The sequence below is a fragment of the Sciurus vulgaris genome (assembly GCF_902686455.1).
Source record: "Sciurus vulgaris genome assembly, chromosome: 17".
Lineage (NCBI taxonomy): Eukaryota > Metazoa > Chordata > Mammalia > Rodentia > Sciuridae > Sciurus > Sciurus vulgaris.
Genome location: NC_136478.1, coordinates 13,723,247 through 13,746,577, shown reverse-complemented (window position 1 = coordinate 13,746,577; position 23,331 = coordinate 13,723,247). Strand labels below are relative to the sequence as shown.

At 40.9% G+C, this 23,331-nt stretch overlaps 2 protein-coding genes across 13 annotated transcripts in view; one reads left to right on the top strand and one right to left on the bottom strand.

Annotated features, from left to right (window-relative positions):
• IST1 (IST1 factor associated with ESCRT-III) overlaps window positions 1-8,657 on the bottom strand; it is a 33,105-nt gene extending 24,448 nt beyond the window's left edge. The window contains exon 1 of the mRNA XM_079117252.1: window positions 8,534-8,657. The gene's annotated coding sequence lies outside the window, so the exon portion shown is untranslated. The remainder of the gene's footprint in view (window positions 1-8,533) is intronic.
• Window positions 8,658-16,770: 8,113 nt separating this feature from the next.
• ZNF821 (zinc finger protein 821) overlaps window positions 16,771-23,331 on the top strand; it is a 25,869-nt gene continuing 19,308 nt past the window's right edge. Inside the window, exons 1-4 of one of the 12 annotated variants that reach the window (XM_079116972.1) lie at window positions 16,772-16,831; window positions 18,137-18,199; window positions 19,185-19,299; window positions 20,593-20,709. In XM_079116972.1, the coding sequence (XP_078973098.1) occupies window positions 20,670-20,709 (40 nt within the window). In that variant the 5' untranslated portion in view covers window positions 16,772-16,831; window positions 18,137-18,199; window positions 19,185-19,299; window positions 20,593-20,669. Of the gene's footprint in view, window positions 16,832-16,892; window positions 17,526-17,696; window positions 17,826-18,136; window positions 18,200-19,184; window positions 19,300-20,592; window positions 20,710-23,331 lie in introns of those variants that run through there. The other 11 variants (XM_079116971.1, XM_079116979.1, XM_079116969.1 and 8 more) reach the window with 11 other exon arrangements.

The window sequence follows — 23,331 nt, the reverse complement described above, 5'->3', positions numbered from 1 at the left end:
TCAGGAAAAAAAATGAGGAATTCATCAAAAAGCATTACCAATCAAGAGTATCTTATTCAAATAGTTATGTAAAGTGAACTAGACAGACACTGAAGGACACAAAGGGATAACACTATCAAATTAAGTAAAAAGCACAGGGCCTGCCAGGCATGGCCAGGCATAGTGGTGCATGCCGTTAATTCCACCTATTCAGAAAGCTGAGGCCAGAGGATTCCTGAAGTCCAGGAGTTCAAGGGCAGCCTGGGCAACATAGTGAGACACAGTCACAAAACAAATAAATAAGCAAACAAATGACTATAGATTTCACAGCAGAAATCACAGAGACCAAAAAGAAGAGAACACTCTCAAAGTGCTAAAAGGAAAAAACAAAACAAAAAAACCCCAAAAAACCCTAAAATTCTTTTTTTTTTAAAAAAAAAGCTTCTGTATTCTTACCCAGTACCCCACACATGCTAGCATCCTACCACTGAACCACAACCTCAGCCCCTCAACCTAGAATTCTATATCCAGCAAAAATATCCCTCAGAAAGAAAATGGGATAGTCATTCTCAGGTGAGGAAAAACTAAAAAGAGAAATTTGTCACCAGCAGACCTGCTCTAAAACAAAGGAAGTGATACCAGAAGGAAACCTGGGAATAAAGAGATACTTGAGATTATAAATACCCAGGTAAATTTAGATGACTTTTCTCAACTCTCAAAATATTTTTAACAATTAAGAACATCATCTGATGGGGTTTTCAATATATGTAAATGTACTATACAAGACTAAGACAACCACTACATCAGAGGAGGAATGTAAAGAAACCTATACGATGGTATGATTCCTACATTCCACGATAAGCGGAAAAATATTGACGCTACGTAGACTAGGAAAACTTAGCAACATCTATTGTCTATTGGTATCTCCAGAGCAACCAAAAAAACAAAAAATCCACACAAAAGATCCAACTATATACAGCTGACAAAAAAACTCACTTCGAATAGGATATAGGTAGGTTAAATATAAAAGGTAAGGCAGGCATATGGTATATGCCTGTAATTCCAGCAATTCAGGAAACTGAGGCAGGAGGACCACAAATTCAAGGCCAGCCTCAACAATTTAGCAAAACTGTGTCTTAAAATTTCAAAAAATAAAAAGAAAAAGAACTGGGATGTAACTCAGTGGCAATAGTGATTCCATTCCTGGTACCATTAAATAAATAATGAAAAAAGGTATGTAGAATGCAAATACCAGTCAAAAGAAAGTTGGAGGGGCTTTATTAGTATAAAATAGACTTCAAAGCAAGGAAACCCAGGGATACAGAAGTACATTACATAATGATAAAAGGGTAAATTCACCAAGAAAATGTAACAATCTTAATTGTAAATGTACCTGATGACAGAATATCAAAATACATGATGCAGTGGTGCATGCCTGTAATCCCAGTAACTAAGGAGGCCAAGGCAGGAAGATCACAAGTTCAAAGCCAGCCTCAGCAATTTAGTGAGGTCCTAAGCAATATGGCAAAACCCTGCCTCAAAATTAAAAGTAAACAGGTCTGGGGATGCAGCTCAGTGATAAAGTTCTCTGGGCTCAATCTCCAATACAGAAAAAAAAAAAGAACCCATGAGGTAAAAACTGAGAGCAAAAAAATAAATATGTACATCTAATTATAGTAAGAAGTTTTCAACATACCTTCCTCAGTAATCAATCTAGCAGACAAAATGTCAGCAAGAATATGGAACTGAACACTACCCACTGCATCTCAGTGACATTTTAATTTTTAATTTTTTGTACCAGGGACTGAACCCGGGGGTGCTTAACTACTGAGCCACATCCCAGCCCTTTTTAAAACTGTTTTACTTTGAGACAGGGTCTTGCTAAGTTTCTTAAGGCCTCACTAAATTACTGAGGCTAGCTTTGAACCTGCAATCCTCCAACATCAGCCTCCTGAGCCATTGGGATTACAGGTGTGCATGACCATGTCCAGACTCAATGACATTTATAAAACATTCCATTCAACACAGAAATGTAAAGAAATATTTGTGAATATAGACCATATTCAAAGTTAAATAAACCTTAACAAATTAAATAAAACTGGATTCACATCAAGAATGTGTTTTAAGCCTGGCAGGGTGGTGCACGCCTATAATCCCAGTGGTTCAGGAGGCTGAAGCAGGAGTATAGTTAAAAGCCAGCCTCACCAAAAGCAAGGCACTAAGCAACTCAGTGAGACCCTGTCCCTAAATAAAATACAAAATAGGGCTGGGAATGTGGCTCAGTGGTCAAGTGTCCCTCAGTTCAATCCCCAGTAGCCCCCATCCCCACAAAAAAGAATGTTTTAACCAGGTATGGTGACACATGCCTGTAATCCCAGTGACTCAAGAAAGCTGAGGCAGGAGGATCACAAGTTCCTGGACAGTCTCAGCAACTTAGAAAGGCCTGTCTCAAAATAAACAAGAAAAAGGCTGGGGATGTAGTTCAGTGGTACAGTACTCTTAAATTCAATCCCTGGTACCCCCCCCCCCAAATTTTTTTTAGCCATAATGGAATTATCAATAACAATTATTGTAACAAGGAAAGAGTAATAGAAAATTTCTTGACACTTGAAAAATTACATATATTTCTAAATAATCCAAGGGTCAAACACTGAGTCTTAAGTGAAACTAAAAAAAAAAAAAAAAAAAAAAAAAAAAGGTCTGAACTGAAAGAATATGAAAAGAAATACAAAATTTGTGTGATGTAGGTAAAGCCGTACTTATAGGGACATTTACAACACTAAAGGTTGATAACTGGGTTGGAAAAGAAAGACCTCAAATTAACAATCTAAGCATCTACCTTAAGGAACCAGGAAATGAGTAAAACTAACCAACATCAAGCAGAAGGAAAGGCAAAAAGTCAATGAAACTGAAAAGGGAAAATCAAAGAAATCAAATGCTGGTTTTATATAACACAAAAAAGAAAAACAACTGGAAAGAAAGGGAGATATCAGTACAGACCCTACAGTTATTAAATGGCAGTACTACTGCCAATTTATAGCTGTGAATTTAGCAAGGAAACAAAATAGACAAATCCCTTAGAAACTCTACTTACTGAAATCAACACCAAGAAACAGAAAATATAACTACTATAATTATGAGAAAATGAATCTAAAATTAAAAACCATTCCAAAAGAAAATTCAAGATCACAAAATCCCGGTTTCCATGGTAAATTCTATGAAATATTTTCAAAAAATTAGCATCAATATTACATGAACCTTTCCACCTCACAGGAATAGTATGAGAATTAAATGAAAATTTCTTAAAGAATTTAGCATATGCCATGTGTGGTGGCACATGCCCGTAATCCCAGCAAATTGGGAGATTAAGGTGTAGGATCCCAAATTCAAGGCCCGCCTCAGCAATTCAGCAGTGCCCTAAGCAATTTAGGAAGACCTCCTCTCAAAATAAAAAGGGCTAAGGATGTGACTCAGTGGTTAAGTGCCCCTAGGTTCAATCAAAAATAAAATAACAATTTAGCATATATTCACAATAAGCACTATATCAATACTTAATAAATTCCAGTCAACAGAACCATATTTTTAAAAAAATTAAAAGATTAGCTCTTCATCTAAAGATTAAATAAGTGACTTTGTGTTTTAGGTTAAAATAAAGCATGCTTTGTATCCTTTAGCTCCTGTTTTAACTGCTCACCCCCTTTGTTTTGCTTTGTTGAGCATGCAAGGCTGGTACTCCACCACTGAGCTACAATACAACCCTAGCCCTTCTTAATTTTTATTTTGAGACAGGGTCTCACTAAATTGTCCAGGCTGGCCTCTCAAAAGGTTGGGATTACAGGCATGGCCAGTCTTTAATGTTTTTGATTAACCTTTATTAATCTCACTGGAAGACTTCAACTACTTCTTAGTGCCACTGTCACGACCACACTGCTTAGCATAGTGTTCTTGCACAAAGCTGTAACTCATTTACTATGTTTATTTAGCATGTTATTTGGAATTTTAAATATAACATTCTCTTTTAATTCTACTAATTTACATAATCTTTGCTTTTTAAGCAAAGAAAAAGAATTTGCTAAACTATTTTGTTAAGTATTGAGAATTTTTAAAAATCCTATCTAATAGATCCCTATTCTACAAAGAATCTAATCACTAAAGACAATGACACTAAACCACAAAAGAAATAACTAAGGATATACTCTAAATTATTACCAGTATATGAAATAAATCATTAGACTTAAAACTAGATTAATACAAAAGAGGGACAAGGGCTGGAGTCGTGGCTCAGTGGTAGAGCACTTGCCTAGTATGTGTGAGGCCCTGGGTTCGATTCTCAGTACCACACAAAAATAAATAAAATAAAATCCATTGACAACTAAAAAAAATATTAAGAAAAAAAGACTGACAAGTCTATTCCAGATTTTGAACTCATGTTTCCAAAGCTAACATAAACTTTGTATCTTGTCTGAACTAGTATACTAATTTAGGGATAATAATCTAAAAGCTAATATTCAGGTCAACTATATTTATATATATGTGTATATACATACACACAAATACATAAGCAAATATGTTCATGTGAATACATTATATACATACCATACACTTATACTGTCCAATGTTACCAAAAGCTTGGTCCTCGTCCTCGATGTCAATCCAATAACAAGGAAACGGTTGTGACAAAAAGGAAGTTTTATTGCTTTGCTAGCAAAGGAGAAAAACAGGGGACTCCTGTTCCAGAGGCTGTTGATTCTGCCCATCAAGGGAAGCAGGGGGCTTTCAAAGAGGTGATTCAAAGGCTACATTCTACATGTTCTTGGTTGGAGTTTTAGCTTAGGAGACAGTCATTCTGAGATCTTCTGGTACCATTCCCAAAATCTGAATTTGTTCCTGTGGTAGGAGTGTGCTCAAGGACAGCTAATTCTGCCTAGGATGGGGAAGGTATTCCTGTTTCCCCTGAGATTAGGAAAGGGGACAGGTTAGGAAGGAGCAGAGAGAGAGGAAGAGAAAGAAATGTCCATTTTTAAAAATAAGTCACAGTGGCAAAGCAGCAAGGGCTATAGTCAAAGCATAAAGTGGACCACTGTTACAAATAACCAATTAAAAAGTTTTTTCTTTGTACTGTCTCAGCCACTATAGTAGCTGGGATTATAGGTATTCCAGGTCCACCTTACTTAAAATTCTTTTGTGATTCAAAAATTATTCTAAGATCACTTTGTGCCTCAATATCTTCACTGTTATTAATTCTTTTTTTTTGGTTCCAGAGATTGAACCACTGAACCACATCCCCAGCCTTTTTTTGAGAAAGGGTCTTGCTAAATTGCTGCAGCTGACTTTAAACTCTCCATCTTCCTGCCTACACTTTCTTCAGTTTCCTTAGCTGCTGAGATTACAGGAGTGCACAACCACACCCAGCTACTGGTTTAATATTTATTGAGTGATGGTCTACAGGCACTGACTGCTAGACCCCTTCAAAATGATACATTTAAATGAGAGCTGATCCCAGTCTTCAAGAAATTCACAATCTAATAACACACACAAAAAAACTATAAGACAAGTAAACAAATATAACATAAACTTAAAAAAGTATTATACTCTCTTGACTGCAATCCCAATTTTCAGTATCCTATCTGACTTCTATATTGAAATACATATAATTTGGGGGGGCTGGGGCTTGAATCCAGTGGCACTCTACTATTGAGGTACATCCCCAGCTCATTTTTTTAAAAAATATTTTTTGAGTTGTCGAAGGACCTTTATATTTATTTATTTATTTATTTATTTGCAGTGCTGAGAATGAACCCAGTGCCTCATACATGCTAGGCAAGCACTCTACCACTGAGCCAGAACCCCAGTCACCTCCCCATTCATTTTTAAAATATTTTAATATTTTTAATTTATTTGTTCTTTTTAGATATACATGGAATATGTATAGTGAAATGCATTTTGACACATTATACATATATGAAATAAAACTTATTTTAATTAGGCTCCCATTCTTGCAGTTGTTCATGATGTGGAGTTTCACATGTATCATAAATGAACATAAGAAAGTTATGTCCAATTCATTCCACTGTATTTCTTATTCCCATCCCCCTTTCCTTTCCTTCATTTCCCCTTTATCTAATCCAATGAAATTATTCCCTCCCCCCTCCTTACTGTATGTTCACATCCACATACCAGAGAAAACATTAGGTTCTTTGGTTTTGGGGGATTGGCTCATTTACTTAGCATGAGGGTCTCCAGCCCCTAGAATGTATTTTCAAGATAAAGTTTGGGGCTGCAGTTGTAGCTCAGTAGTAGAGCACTTGCCTAGCAATGTGAGGCACGAGGTTTGATCCTCAGCACCACACATAAATAAATAAGGTATTCTGTCTACAACTAAAAAAAAAAAAATTTTTTTTTAAAGATAATATAGTTCAATTGCCTTAAAAAGCATTTCATGTTCAGCTTGCCAGGAATTTTACTGTATTTTCACACTACAAACTGTAATTGAATGTTTACTGAACAAACTAATCAAGATTGAAATGTCAATAAAATAAAGCAACTACAACACCTTCAGCAGCATATGTAATTCACAAGTATAGACTTCATAATTCAGATACCATCAAAATTTCCTGGCAGGAATCATTAATATTGGAATGCACATGCATTATAAAATCTTGCTTTGTAATAAAATATAAACACACTGTAGAAAATTCATTGGGGCTCGGCCACCTGTAATCTCAGCATCTGGGGAGGCTAAGGCAGGAGGATCTTGAGTTAAAGCCAGCCTCAGCAATACAGGTGTTAAGCAACTCAGTGAGACCTTGTCTCTAAATAATAGACAAAATAGGACTGGGTATATGGCTCAGTGATCAAGTGCCCCTGAGCTCAATTCCCGGTACCCCCCCTCCGCAAAAAAAAAAAAAAAAAAAGAGAGAGAGAGAGAAAAGAAAAAATTCATTGGATATACTTTTACCAAGAAAAAAAAATTTTTAGTTGTAGATGGACGCCATATCTTTTATTTTTATGTCGTGCTGAGAATCAAACCCAGTGCCTCACATGTGCTGGGCAAGGCTCTACCACTGAGCCACAATCCCAGCCCACCAAGAAATTTTCTTAAAGCATATTTTTACAAAGTTGTACTCATGAACTATGAACACCAACAAATCATTTTATCACTTATAATCACATCATTACAAAATCTATTTTAACAGTTGCTTAACACCCCACTGCATGACAGCTTTCTTACAAATTCTCCAACCTTTCGACATTTATATCAAAGCAATCAAGCTAAAATAAGCATTCATATGCATTTCACTTTTCCTGTTATTTGAAATGAATTAGACTACATTTTGCTTTCTAGTTTTATTTTTAAATCAGAATAGGCTACATGAAATTGGAACTTGATTTTAACTATTTTAAAAGAATGAGAGCTTAAGTAGACTAGAGGGGCTGAGGGGACGTTTTAGTCAGCCTTTTTGCTGCTGTGACTACAAGTTCTGACAAGAACAATTTTAAGGAGGAAAATATTTAGGGGTTCACGATTTCAGAGGTCTCAGTTGTTCTGGGCTGCAAGTGAAACAGAAGATCAGGGTGGAAGGGTGTGGAGGAGGAAAGCAGCTCAGAATATGACAACCAGGAAGCAGGGAGACTCTCATTCAGCAGGAACAGACAGACATACCTCAAGGCACGACCCCCAATGACCCACCTCTTCCAGCCACACCCGCCTGCCTTCAGTTACCACTCAGTTAATCTCCATCGGTTCACTGATTGGGTTAGGGTTCTCATAACCCAGTCATTTCTCCTCTAAGCCCTGCACTGTCTCACACATGAGCTTTTGGGGGACACCTAACATCCAAACAATAACAGGGGGAACTGCTTAGGGGTAGAGGGCCTGGATTCTACTCCCCAGCACCGCACTGGGGAGAGAAAGGGGGAAAAGGAAAAAAAAAAAAAAAAAGGAAACGTAGTCTAGAGTTGAGGATTCTCCATCTTTTAGAAGCCAGAGTCCCCACTATGATCGGGACCCTCGTTCAAGATTTTGTTGGCGAGTTTCAAGGAATCGCCCCCAGCAACCCGGAAGAGGAGGGAAGGCACAAAGAGCGGAAGGGCAAGCACAGGGCCGCGGGCTCTTCACCAGGGCTCTCACCAAAGGGGTCTCCGGGACGCGGCAGCGAGGGGGAAGGCAATTTTCTCCCGCTACCGGGGGCGCCCTGACGGAGTCGCCGAGGGTCGCCAAGAACCGCAGGCCGCGGCGCTGCCGCCCCAGAGACCAGGCGCCTCGGGGCAGGGAAGACGACGGGAACGTCTGGCGGCTCCGGTGTCTAGGGCCGGCGGTCTCCAATCAGCTGGCAGCCTGGTCACGCTCCCACCCCCGCCCCGGCCCGCCTCCCGCGCCGCGGCCCCTCGCCCGACCTCCGGCCTGACCCCCGCTTCCAACACCCTTCCCTTTCTCCTCTGCCATCCCGAGGGCCGTTTGAACCGAGGGCCTTATAGCTGGTTGGGGATTACGAACTTCAGGGTGCACAGGCAAGAAGACAAAGACCCATAACGCTGAGGACGCTACACTCACCTGGCCAAATCCAGGCGTGAAAACAGTGGAGACCGACTTCGGAAACGTTGCTCAGCATCCAAAATGGCGCTCTCTCGGCCTCAGCACAGCCAGCTCGGGCGGAGGGATCCACGGACCCGGATAGCCACGCCCCCCTCTCCAGGGATTGGCTGCGTGCGGGCCGCTGCAAGCACCCACACTCGCCGAGGACTTAGTGACTCCCAGCCTCGGATCCCTTCGGAGCCGGCGCGGCCGGGAACTACTTCCAGCGGCGGAGTCTCAGGGCGTGACGCGTAACTCGTGAGGCCGATTGAGTCACTTGCTGGGGGCGCGCCCTGGGCGCGGTGAGCGGTGGTCCTGTAACTCGGTGCTGGTTATTCTTATCCCCGATTGTTTCAGCCTCTGGAAAAACCGACTGGAGAACTGCCTCCCAAACTCCGGGAGTTCCTCGTTGAGATTTGCTCGCGCCCTTCGCTCGGCTCTCCTTTCCGCCTGAGAGGGTTTTGTCGTCGTGTGAAGGGTCGGGCGGGTTTCGACTCCTGACAGCTCCCTCTTTGTCATCGGCTCTGCACCCACCGTCTCTCGGTTTCCGCCTGCGGACCCTCATTCTCCCATTTTTTAAATATATTTTTTAGTTGTAGGTGGACACAGTACCTTAATTTATTTTCGCGTGGTACTAAGGATCGAACCCAGTGCCTCACGTATGTTAGGCAAGCGCTCCACCACTGAGCCACGACCCCAGCCCATCTTCTCCCATTTTTAAAGGGAAATCTGATGACCCTTTCAACCAGACTTCTTCTGGTCTGCGTATTTAGTAATGTTTCCGCAGCACCACGTTCTCCGGGAGTTTATTTATTTCTGTATTCAGAAGAAACTTTTTCATTTGGTTTTGTTTTTAACTTGGAAAATATTTCTCAGCTTAGCACTGGAAGGGGATTCCTGGGCTCTGGATTTCCAGGTGGGAATCCTGCCCCCTACTGTAAGACGCTGCTGCATCTACCGAGACCAAAATTGTGCTTAATTGTCCTGGGGCTGTCATAGGACAAGTACTTGAATTTAGAAATTCTGTGTTTATAACCATTTCGAAATAAAACCGGGTTCCGGGACCGCAAAGTACACAGTATTTGGTCCCTTTTAAAGGTGTGGGTCCCCTCTCCCCGCCAATAAGTAACACGCATTTATAAATTGAGTCCTCAATAAGATCGTGGTATCCAAAAAAGAAAGGGGTCTGGGAAGGACAGAGTGTCCTTCTTTAAAGAACCTGAAAGCAGCAACCAAATGCAACGTGTGGACCTTGTTTCCCTGTGACTTCAAATAAATCATTTATAAAAGATGTTTTTGAGACAGTTGGGGAAATTAGTTACTAGGTGATGCCAAATAACCTAAGAATTGCTATTTTGTTATTATGAAAATGACCTTTTTAAATTTTGAAATGTATACTGTATGTAGGGGTAAAATTATAGCAAAAATGTTGATAATTGACCCACTAGGGATGTAGCTTAGTGGCAAAGCATTTGCCTACCATCAATGAGGCCCAGTGTTCAATCCCCAGTACCAAAAACAATAAAATTTTAAAAATTACAGTAATGCATAAACTTGTCATAGCAAACCACAAACCTACCTGAAAAAGATATACAGTGAAAATAAGCCTTTGGCCCGGCATGGTGGCACACATCTACAATCCCAATGACTTAGGAAGCTGAGGAAAGAGGATTCCAAGTTCAAGTCTACCCTCAGCAATTGGGCAAGACCCTGTCTCAAAATTAAAAATAAAATAAAAAGTGCTGGGGGTGTGGCTCCACTGGGTGTGGCTCAGGGCCCCTGGGTTCAATCCCTGGTATCAAAAAAAGAAAAGGAAAAAAAGTCTTTGTCCTCTGACCCTTAGTCTTACAGTCTCCCTTTCTAGAAGTGGAGTAACTACTATTGCTGGTTTCTTGCACCTTTGTACAAGTGACTTAATCTCTGTACCTTGGTTTTCTGATCTGTAAAATGAGAATAATATCACCTACCTTGATAAAGTTGTGACAGTTTTTTTAATTTATGAAAAGCTTTTAGAACAACGTCCAATAGATAACGCTGAATGCTATTAATAATATCTTTCCAATGGTATTTTCAACATATAAAACCATCTGTTTACTTTTGTGTGTGTGTGTGTATGTGTGTGTGTGTGTGTGTCTTTTTCTGGTTCTGGGGATTGAATCCAGAGGCACTTTACCATTGAGCTGCATCTCCCAGGCCTTTTCATTTTTTGAGACAGAGTCTCAGTAAGTTACTGAAGCTGACCTCCAACTTGGTGATCCTCTTGCCTCAACCTCCAAGTCACTGGGATTACAGGTGTGTGTCACCATACCATGTGGTATCCTTTTTTTTTTTTTTTTTTTAACATATAGTAGCATGCCATACGATAATTTGCTTGTGTGTTTGTGTATGGTGTACGGCTGGGGTGTAGATCAGTGGAAGAACTTGCTTGGGTTCAATCCCTAACACCACCACCAAAAAAAAAGATATAGATAGATGTAGATGTATAGATAGATTATCTTGCCCCACATCAATATTTATTGATAATTCTCATTTTTCTAAAGGATTACAGAATAGGCCATGGTATGTGTGTGCCATATATTTTAGGTGGAGCTCTAGTGATAGGCATTTAGGTTATTTCCAATATTTCGCCTCTCTGAACAATGCTGCAATGAGTAGATATTTGCCAGCAGGAACTGTACTTATTGAGTAAATTCCTAGAAACAGAAGAACTGGGTCAAACAGTAGGTACATTTTCAATTTAATCGATAATGCCAAATTAGCGTTCAAAAAGGAAGTATCAGTTTACCACTAACACCAAAATGTGAGAGTTTCTATTTCACCATACTCTCAGTAGTAGAGTATACTAAGATAACTTTTGGGATCCTTGACATAGAAACCTTGTTCAAACCATAAAAGTAAAGATGAGTTTAAAATGTCATTAAGCCCTGGTCTAGTGACATGATTCATTTAGAACAATTGCTTCCTACTCAGCAATTGTTTGGATTTGGCAATCATACCCCTATGACCTGGGTTTTAGCAACTATGAATTGTACCCCAGCCAGCCAGTTAGTCAAACACTTTCTGGGAGTGTGGGGGCAAGGAGAGTACCTCTGTCCCTGGCTGAACAGATTAGTTTCATTCAGAAGCTAAACATAATCAAAACAAATGACTCACATGGTTTCACTTGAAAATCCTGTTCTGTTGATAGGACAAAAATTTAACACATATCTTTAGTTAATCAATCGTGTATTCTTTTTTGTATAAATCATTACAACTAGTGGCTATAACAAAAATCTGGTATAACATTTGCACGCCATAGAATAAGAGTCTTTCAGGGATAGGCCTGCAAGACAAATCAGTCAGGCCTGTTTTTATATAGCCCTTCCAGCTACCAATGGCTTTTACATTGCTAAAAGGCCAGGAAAAAGAGGTATGGCGGGAAGCACATGACAGTGACCTATGTTGCCCACCATATTTACTATCTGACCGTTTACAAAAAAAGTAAATAAAAAGCGCTACACATTGTGTAAAAGAAGGAAGGGGCTTGCTTTAACTACTAACCTATAGAAAGGGTAAATCTCAGCACTTATACTAAAGAAGTTAACTTGGAATAGGAACCACTCTGGATGTCTTCCTAAGGCCTAAAGAAAAAAATCAAGATCACTTTTAGAGCACCTAAGGAACAATCTTCAGAGAACATCATTATCACTAATTAGGGCTGAATACAAATAGTAAGCATTTCTGTGACAATTTTCAGTTTACAAAAGCACTTACCTCACTTTGAGACTCATGACATGTCTTTGAAGCATCAGTAGCTCAGAAATCTTTTTCAGTTTTTTTCCCCCACATGGGGATTGACCCAGGGCCTCCCTCATACTAGACAGTGCTCTACCACTAAGCTACACGCCCCACACCTAGACCTTTTATTTTTATTGTTTCACATTTGTCTTTTTTTCCACATTTTTATTGGTGCATTATAATTACACATAATAGTGGGAATTTGATGTTAAATATTTGTACATGTGCATGATATATTTCCTCCTTTCTCTCTGTTGCTCCCTCCCCCTAGTCCCTTTACTCTATCCAGCACTTTTTTAATTAAAAAAAAAAATGTAATTGGGCATGGTGGTGTATATCTGTAACCCCAGCAGCTTGGGAGGCTGAGGCAGGAGGATGGCAAGTTCAAAGCCAGCCTCAGCAATTTAGTGAGGCCCTAAGCAACTTAGCAAGACTTTGTCTCAAAATAAAAAATAAAAAAATGCTGGGGATGTGGCTGTTAAGCACCCCTGGGTTCAATCCCTGGCACCAAAAAAAAAAAAAAAAAAAAAAATTTTTTTTTAGAGACAGGAGTTTTGCTAAGTTTCCCAGGTTGGCCTTGAACATTGTCATCATCCTGCCTCAACCTCCCAAGTAGCTGGCATATGCCACCACACCTGGATTCTTTACCAGTTTATAGAGGAGAATAGTGAAGCTTAGAATCATGAAGTAACCAATCTAAGATGAACAGCAATAAGCATAGAAATTAGATCTCTTTTTAATTAAAAAATATTTTTTGTTCTTCTCAGATATACATGACAGTAGAGAGTATTTTGACATATTATACATACATGGAGTATAACTTAATCTAATTAGGGTCCCATAAATTGTACATGATGTGGAATATCATTGGTGTTATATTTATATATGAACATAGGAAAGTTATATCCAATTCATTCCACTGTTTTTCCTATTCTCTTCTCCTCTCCCTTCCCTTTATTCCCCTTTGCCTAATCCACTGAACTTGTATTCTTCCCTCCATCCCCCTTTTTATGTGTTAGCTTCTGCATATCAGAGAGATCATTAGGCCTTTGGTGTTTTGGGATTGGAAGAGATAACACATAGAATGGAAGAGAATTTTTCAAACCACACATCTGATAAAGATCAAGTATTCAAAGTACATAAAAACCATTATAACACAATAATAAAAAGATAAATGACCCAAGTTTTAAATGGGCAAAGATTTGAATAGGCATTCCTCAAAGGGTCAATAATAATCACTTGAAATGATGTACAACATCCTCAGTCATTAGGGAAATTCAAAAGTACAATTATATGACTTTACATCCACTCGAATGACTATAATGAAAAAGAAAACATAAAACAGTGAGCAGAATGTGGAGAAATTGAATTTGCCATATATTGTTGGTTGACTATAAAATAGTACGGCCACTTTGGAAAATAGTTCAGCAATCCCCCAAAAACATAAACATAGATTACTATATGACCCCAATTCTACTCCTAAGTATTTGAATACACTCAACAGAACTGAAAACCTGTGTTCATGCATAAATTGTACACACATGTTCATAGTGGATTATTCATAATAGTCAAAATATGGAACAAAGCCAAATATCCATCAACTGAAGGATGATAAATAAAATGTGTATGTCCACATACTGGAATATTATTTAGCCATAAAAGAAATGAAGTATTGCCATATTCTTCAGTGTGGATAAATCTCAAAAACATACTAAGTAAACTAAGAATCCAAACACAAAAGGTTCCATACTGTATGATTCCACTTATATGAAATATCCAGGGTAGGCAAATCCATAAAGATAGAAAGCAGGGCTGTGGATATGGCTCAGTTGGTAGAGTGCTTGCCTTGGAAGCACCACACCCTGAGTTCAATCCCCAGCACTGCAAAAAAAAAAAAAAACAAAAAACAAAACCGCAGATCAGTGGTTGCCAGGGGCTAGAGGGAAGGAAGAATGGGAACTTACTGCTAATGGTATAGGGTTTCTTTTTAGGATGCTAGAAATGCTCTTGATCTTCCAGTGCTGACTGTTATGGTTTGGATATTTAATGTTCCCCAAAGGGCAAATATTGAAGGTTTGTTTCCCAACCTGTGGTGAAGCTATTGGGAGGTGGTGGAACCTTTATGAGGTGGGGCCTAGTGGAAAGAGGTTAGTTCATTGGGGTGTGTCCTGGAAGTGGATATTGGGACCCTGAACACCTTTCGTCTCTCTTTTTTTCTTTCCTGGCCACCATAAATGAGCAGCTTTACTCCACAACACATTTCTGCTATGACTTTCTGCCTTACCACAGTCCAAAATAAGGAAGCCATGCAACCATGAATTAAACTCTGAAGCCATGAGCCAAAACAATCCTTTCCTTCTTTAGGTTGGTTTTTCTCAGGTATTTTGTCGTAGTGACAGAAAGTTGACTAATACAGTGACATTACTCAACCCTGCAAATTCACTAAAAACTACTCAATTGTACATTTTAAAAGGGTGAATTTTGTGGCATATGAATTATACCTTAATACATTTTTAATATAAGGTTCTTGAGCCAGGTTTGATGGTGCATGCCTGTAATTCCAGCAACTCAGGAGGCTTTGGCAGGAGGATCACAAGTTCAAGGCCAGTCTGGTCAATTTAGTAAGACTCTTCCTCAAAATAAAAAAATAAAAAAGACTGGGGATGCAGTTCAGTGGTAGAGTTCATGCTCTGGGTTCAATCACCAGTACTACCAAAAAAAAAGTTCTTAAATTTTTTTCTCCCATTACTGTCGTGATATAATACCCTAACAAAGTCACTGTAGGAGCCAATAAATCTAAAATGGATTTCAGGGCTGGGGTGTATGTAACTCAGTGGTAGAGCATGTGCTTTGCATGCTTAAACCCTGAGTTCAATTCCCAGCTCCAAAACCAAATGACAGAAATGGATTAGGAAGATATTTCAAGGGGGAAGTAATATAGTTGAAGTGGCAAAATAATAGCATAACTCTATAAGTAGATTGGGAACTGAAAAAAAAATCCATGATTTATTAAAAAGTCTTTTGGATAGAGAACAAGTTTAGGTGAGAGAAGAGGAAAAATAAACTAATTTCTTATTTAATTGTTTTTTCATTATTTGATTATAACCCTGAATCACAACACCTCAGAGACACAGAGTACAGGAAGATTATAAGAATATCATTATCATCATCTAATTTTATCAGAAGCTGGAACAAGCCACCCAGTTTTCCTGCCACCACCAGTGCTGGGCATTGAACCCCAGGCCTCAAGTGTGCTAAGCAGGTGCTCAACCACTTTGCTGCATCCCCAGCCCATGCTGCCCAGCCTTACACTACAACTTAGTGAATATGAGACTTCATTGGAAGCTAATTTTACCCATCAACTACTTTCCTTTTGAAAATATCAACTAAGTCAACTTCAAAAAGTGACATAAGTAAGCCATGTTTGCATTTCTCATCAAAACTGATGAAGAATTACTCTGTAGTATAAAAGTTAATGTTTCAGCTTGCATTCTTACATAAAACACACTAAAAAGCTTACTGGGTGGATGAGAATATTTCCTTTTTTGGCTGTGCAGAAATTAGATTTTTAAATGAAATTAAAATATTTCCTTCACTGACATTAAACAACAATCCCTATCTAAATATCCCATTCACAATAAATAAACGAGTGAATAAATGAATGAACTATTTACCACAAAACTATGAAGGACCAAGATCTTTCAATACAACAATTCTATCACAATAAATAGAAAATTCAGGCAATGATATCTTATTGGAGATCTGGGGGGAAGGACATTTTGCAAGACAGCTTTATGCAAATATCAAGATGTCATTTTATCAAGCGTCAGCATCCTCATTAGTTCTGCCTTTGTGTGACTCGTAATAACAAGAAATATTTGCAGAATACTTTCAGAAATTCATTTTACTTAACCAACACAACTCCCTGGGAATAGTGGCCAGGAATTACACTATTATTATCCATTTTACATCTTAGGAAGCAGAGACTCAGAATAGGGAAGTGACTTGCCTAAAGTCATCAAACTGGTCAGTGGCAAAGCTGGGACTCAAAGCTGAATCTTCAGTCAGGTCTCATTTCTTTCCACAGCATTACCTACTTCTCTAAGCAGGCGATGTCAGAAGCAGGCTAGGGCATTCTACTAGAAGTCAGAATGAGAGGAAGAAAGGGAAAGCAACCGGGAAATAGGGGAGAAGGGGACGATGACAGGAGGAGGTGTTTTATTAGGAAGTGATTCGACCGCTCTCAATCGCCCAAATGCCCCTTAAGTGGCACCAGTGATCACAAATTACCCTGCCCTGGGTCTACAACTTCTGCTATTTTATTAGTCCACTATCATGTTGGAGAAATACATGTCCAAAAGAAACATAAACATTTTTCCCATTGGAGGTTCTGACAGCTGAGCTTAGCCCCGCCCACAGAGGCTGTGGCCCCTCGGTCTCGCTCACACTGAATGCCTTGGGGGTTGAAGAAACGGGGAGGTGTGGGGCAGTGAAAGGAAGGTTCGTGATGGTGGGGTGGGGGTTGTAAAGGTTGGGCTAAGGGGAGGGGTAGCCTGCGGTGGAGCTGTGGTTGGGGGATGTGGGTTTTGTGGCTGAACTCGATGGTGGGGTAGGAAACCAGGATCAGAGCAGATAGGGTGGAGCTCACATGCTCTGGAGGGTTTGGGGACGCCGAGGGGCTGAGAGCACCTGGGAAAGACCGAGGAGGGTGCGAGGCTGGGTGGGCTCGGGGGCTTCAGGATGCAGCGAGGCCCCTCTCCAACGTCCGTGATTGGATGTCCCTCAAGTCCCGCCTCCCTGGACCCCTCTCCCTCAAGCCCCGCCTGAGCGCCAGGCGCGCGCCTGGAGAGCGGGGAGGGGGACCCGGCTGGAGAAGGGGGAGGGGGAGAGGTGAGACTCGTGCACGCGCCCCACTCGCTGAGGGTGCGCGAGCAGCGCGCTCCCGCCACCCGCGTCGCCATCTTTTTCCCCCTCCGTCCGTCTGTCTGCCGTTGGCTTTGTCCGTCTGCAGCGCCGCCCCTCGGCTCCCCGCCACCGGCTCGGCCTGGAGCCGCCCTCCCCCCGCCGCGGCCAGGTCCCGGAGAGCCCGGGCCCAGCTGGCCAGAGCCGCGGCCCGGGGCCCATTGTCCGGCGGTCCGTCTGTCCGGAGGCGGGGCCCAGGGACCCGGAGCGCAGCCGAGCGCCGACGCGCCGGGTAAAGAGGCCCCCGCGTCCTTCCTCGGGGCCCGGCCGAGGATGCAGGGGCTGCTGGCCCGCTGTGGGTCGCTGGCTGTCGGTCCTTTTGTCTGTCTGCGTTTGGGGAGGGGGCCGGGGCTCGTTTGGCCTGGGGGGCGGGAGCAGCCAGGGCTCACTCCTCCCCGCGGTCCAGCCGCCCTCCCGGCGGCCCCGCCCGGCAGTTCCTCTTTCTGTCCCTCGGCGGTCCCGGGCGCGGGGTCGTCCGCGCCACCGCCCTCCCCGCAAGGGAGGGTGTCCGGCCTCGTCGCGTTCTGGCCGGGTACAACCCGGGCGGCCCCGGCGGCTGACAGGCTTGGGTGGAGCTGGGGGAGGGGAGGATGGGCGTGGGAGCGCCGACCCGGGGGCGTCAGTCCGGGAGAAGACTGTGTTGGCTGAGGGTTTGTGTGAGCCGCTTCGGAAGACCTCTGGCTCGTGTTTGTAATTCCTGGAAATTTACCTGTGCTCGTGCTTGAAAAAGCCAGAGGGAATATCTCAGCTGATCATACACACGCTCCATATCCGACCCCAGGGGCACCTGGGAACAGAAGCAGCTGCGTGAACAGCTTTCTTGTCCTCTCCTTTTTTTGGCAGATACACATCACTTGGATTCAGGCGAGTTTACTTTGCTCCGTGGGAACTGCACCAGAGCTGGAGGTGGGAGTGCATCCTCATTTTTTAAGGCTGGCATTGCATCCGTACCCCCTCCCTTACTAAAGTCTGTGGTGTGCCCTGGAAACTGCAACCTAACACCTGTGGGAGAGCTGAGACTGTGATAAGGGGAGGTGTTGCACCCTCCCGAAGACTCAGCTTCGCTCTAAAAAGCTGCCTTCCTTTTAAAATAGAAATCCTGCATACCCGAACCTCAGTTTATCTTTTTTCCCATTCTAGTTTCCTTATAGATAAAGATGTTCAGGCATCTGTCCACTTATGTTTTTGGTTTATTTTCAGATTTGGGCTTGGAAACTAAGGCAGAGCTGGACATAAAACGCAATGAATGACCTTTAGGGTTACCTGTCCGTGGGTTTTTATTAGCTTTTACCTCCTATTAAACACTGTCTAACCTGAGATCATGCTGTGTGGTATGAAAGGAGTATCCTTTCAGTGCCGTTTATTTATTTCCATATTTATTTTTAAGAGTCTGTGACCCTACAGACTTTTTTTGGTGGATGTTTTTATTATTGTAGCTTTGTTTTGTTTTGTGAGAGGGGAGGGCATTTGCTTATTTTCCCTCCATCCCCCAGGTAAGAAGTCCCATGGGGTACCATCTGGTCAGTTCTCCATTAAGCCACTAGGAGGACTGTGAGAGGCAGTGGACACTGATGATTTAAATATGCGAAGAAAATGTAGATTAGTCAAGATTCCATTTTTTTCTTTATACAATACAGGAGGTATTTTAGAAAAATTAACAGACAACCTTCAGTTCATTTAACTCTCCACTTTGTGACTCCATAGACAAAAAGGAAAGATCTGATATTCATTCACTGCTTCCATTAATAACTACTTGATTAGAAATGATATACACAAAATTTAGAGAAGACATACCATTAGTACTAGATATCAGCATACTACCCTCTAAATAATTAAAATTCATTTTTACTGTATACATTTGGAGTTTTTCTTTCTTTTTTTTTAATTAAAGGTCTGAAAAAGAACTGTGTTTGATATGCAGATATGATAGAAGACTGCCTGAAAGCTGCTTCCTTTGCCACTTCCTGTGGAGGCCTGTCTTTGCCATTTGCGGTTTCTTTCTTTTGGTAAGGGGAGGCAGGATCTGATTACAGGTTTGAGGTCCTTTCTCTCTATGTAGAGGAGTTAGCTGGCATAACAGGAGGCAAGTCTTCATTAACTGGAGCACTAAGTACAGCGAGTAGTAGCCTCTCATCATTCCTCTAAAGGCAATAAAGTACAATTTTATATTCTTATGTATGAGTACAATCTGAGAAGGCAGGAACTGAAAGTAAACTTAGGTGACCAGATCCATATTCCTGCCTTTGGTAGGAAAGATAATTTTTTAAAATATCTATTTATTCATTCTGTCTTTCAAAGAAAATGCCATAACTTCTGCTACTAATCCATTTCAGATTCTCTAACGATGCTTATGCTGGGCCAGTTGTTCTTTTAGTTAACCAGGACCTTCCAGGCTTAAGTATCTGTCCCCTTTTTATATAAGCAGGGCAGATGCATGTCTCTGCAGCACTTCTTACAAAGGGGGCTTTTCTTTGTTCCTCCCACTGGTCTCTACTACACAGAGGGAGGACTGAAAAGAGGCTCTAAAGTTATTAACTTTGCCCACCTCTCCAGAACATGTGAGCAGGACCAGGTTGGTGTTCCACATTGGGAGATTGCATTAGTACTTGGCAATGTGGGTGGTATTTGGTCTTCTGGTGAAAGCCAGTCTTTAGCATTGGAAGTTTGATTTGCTTTAGTGTCCTGTCATCCGTGGTGCTAAGCACTGTTCTGTATCACTAAATAAAGGCTCTATTTCTCATGTTGTTTTCATTTACAGATGCCTCGGGTTTTGAGACTTTCCTATCTCACAGGGATATGACGCCTTCATTACCTCTAGGCAAGATAATTTCTTTAAAAAATGTCTAGAGGCTCCCATTCATGCAGATTGCAGGACTTGACTTCCAGTGGGCATGTGACATGTGAGCTGCCACACTCTGGCTTCTTTTTGCTTCCTTTCTCATCCATGGGACTTATCCCTTTGAGCTCACAATACTTCTAACCCTGGTTGCCTGAATTTTGCATCCTTTTCTGTCCTATGGCCTTGATCATGGTCACTTAACAGTATTCTGGATTCTGTAGATGGATTTAGAGTAAAATTCTCTAAGTCATTTGAGGGAATCCCCTCTTAAAATTCTTGGACCTTGACATTATAGTAGAAATTCACTCACTTCTTTCTTTCTTTCATTAGTTCAATTATTTATTATAACTGGTGAGTTTTATATGCTTAGGAGCTACTTTAAAAGTCTTTTTATCTTTTAATTTTGTATATTTTCTGAGAAAAAAATGACATATGTTAACAATACCCTTTTTTATTATAGCTTAGCACCTGGCAAGGAGGACGTAACATATCCAGTCAAGAAACTGGGAAAGACCAGAGCTCTTGGATCAGAGAAACATGTCCCGTCGGAAACAGACAAATCCAAATAAAGTTCACTGTGAGTATTGGGCTTTGTCTTCTAGACCCTAAGGATGTTGAGGGAGGGAATGAAAAAGTAACTTGAATTTAGGGTGAATGCCTTACGCTAATTAGTTAAAAAAGGGTTAAAGGTTTTGGATATGTGGATTTAAAATATGTCCGGTTAGAGATGTAGGTGTTAGACACCTGACTTGTGGTATGTGTGTTTGATTTATTTTTAATATTAACATTAACAAATAGTTGTAGGATATAAATGTTTGGTTGTAAAACAAAATAAAACTGTAATATAGCCTCTGATACATACACACATAAGAAATGTATAAAAATATAACAGTAGTGTATGTTAAGTTCCAAATAGGGATTTTGTATACCACGTGTACTACTGAAGTTAAGAGAAGGGAGGTTAAGAGAATTTTGTTGACTGAAATAGCAAGGAGGCCCTAGACCATGAACTTAAACTGGGCCTTAGAGGGAGAAAATAGGTTTAAAAAGAGAGAGAAAGGGAAAGGGAAAATCAGATAGGGAGAATGATATGAGCAAAGATACAAGAAGGAATGCACATGGTGTATCAGAGGGTGAGGAAACTTTGCATAAAGCAGAAGCTTCTTTTGTCCAGAAGTTAGACAACGTGAGATTGGAGATGTTAACACTGTAGAGATCTGAATGTCAGACCAAGTTCAGACTTCATTCTGTGGACTGTTGAAGCTACCAAGGGTTTTTAAACAGAGAGTGTGTGGAGTGACATTCAGAATGCCACGTTTTGATAGTATGAAGTAGTGTGTGGGAGGGATCACACAAGGGAGAGATTAGAAACAGGAAGACCAGACATGTACTGTTGCTTTGCATTGTTTCTCAACAGTTTCATATATATATTTTATTTCAACATTTAGATTGTAAACTTCTGGAGGGCAGGGACTGTATGCCATATGTATCCCCTGTATTTCTAGCACCGCTCATAAAAGAGTGTTCAGAAAGTGCCTTATTAACATTAATATCTATGTATATATTGGATAATCAGCCACTTTTCGAAGGAGTCTTTTTTTTTTTTTTTTTTTTTTTTTTTTTTTTTTTTTTTTTTTTTTTTGGTGGTGCTGGGGATTGAACCCAGGGCCTTGTGCATGCCAGGCCAGCACTCTACCAACTGAGCTATGTCCCCAGCCCAGTCAGCCACTTTTCTATTATGTAGGGGGATAAACATTCTCGCTCAAATGATCTTAAAAGAATAGATAGCTCTCTATTATTATGGAGGACTGATTAAGTAAAGTACAACAACATCTGAAGAAAATTCATATGACACATGAAAGATTTTAAGACAAAACAAAGTAAACACAAAAAGAAAATTAAAACTTATTAAAGACATATGTCAGGCACTGTGTACATCATCTTTCTGGGTAGTTTCAAGAATAGGAGAAAAAATAGTTCAAACAGAGGAAATAAGATGGCTTTGACATCTTAATGAGATTAGGGTAGCAAATCTCTCTACATGATCATTCTTCTATTTAAGTCCTGGAAAAGTTGTATAAAATGGAATCAGCTGCTTTCAGAAGTGTATTCTGGAATAGATAGATGTGCACGGCTGCTAATATGAAGGTGAGTGGTTTAGGAACAATATAGAATTTGCTGCTAAAATAGTAAGTGCAGTGTACCCGATTATGAGGATGGCCAAGGGAGATATCATGAAGTGTCTGTAGGACAGGTCGTCCAACACAGGCTCAGGAGGATTATCTTCTCTCTGATTGAAGATGAGTATTGATAAAAGACACATAGACCACAGGCAGGGCAGGAAGGTTACCCTTAGTGGAGATGATGGATTTACAAGTAAGGCGGTTGTGGGAGTTGAGAGGTTGAGTGTTCACCTATCCAAAGATACTGCTTACTTTTTGTGTGTGTGTGTGTGTGTGTGTGTGTGTGGAGGTACCTAGGGATTGAACCCAGGGTCTTGCACATGTTGAGTCAACACTCTACCAATGAGCTATATCCCCAGTCCTTTTTATTTTGAGACAGGGTATCATGAAGTTGCCCATGCTGACCTCAAATTTGTGATCCTCCTGCTTCAGCCTGGAAGCTGGAATTACAGACATGTGCCACTATGCCCAGCCTAAACCTGAAAGACTTCTTAGATTTGAGGAAAAGTAGTTGGTGGGATGATTGCAGGATTAAAGACCAGGGGAGCTATCAAAGGCTTTTGTGGCCTATGCCTGTATTCATATGGTATATATCCATCAGTAGCATCTCTTTCCACTATAGTTAATTAAAGCTGAGATGAGCTGGTGCTTTTATTGGAGTTGAAAAACAGATTGTCCAACAAGCCAGGGAGGATGGGAAAATATCACACATCCATAAGTGCAGAAACATAGCCACCAGAGTCAAGCAAGTGAACATTGTACTGTTTGTGGAGTGGGTGGGACTTTGCAGGCTCTTCAGGGGTAACCATTAAGAGAGCCTTTACTGTGGGCTGTGAACGCAAACATTCAACTAAAGAGCAAGCCCCCAGGAAGGGACTGTTCTCAGTGATGCATTTAGGGAGCTGGGAAGGCTTTTCAGGTGATTGACTAAGCTTGACCAAAGAAGACAGGAAACTGAGATTTGCTGGTTTCCAAAGAATTATTAAGGGACCAAAGCTGACCCTAACCTTTTCAAC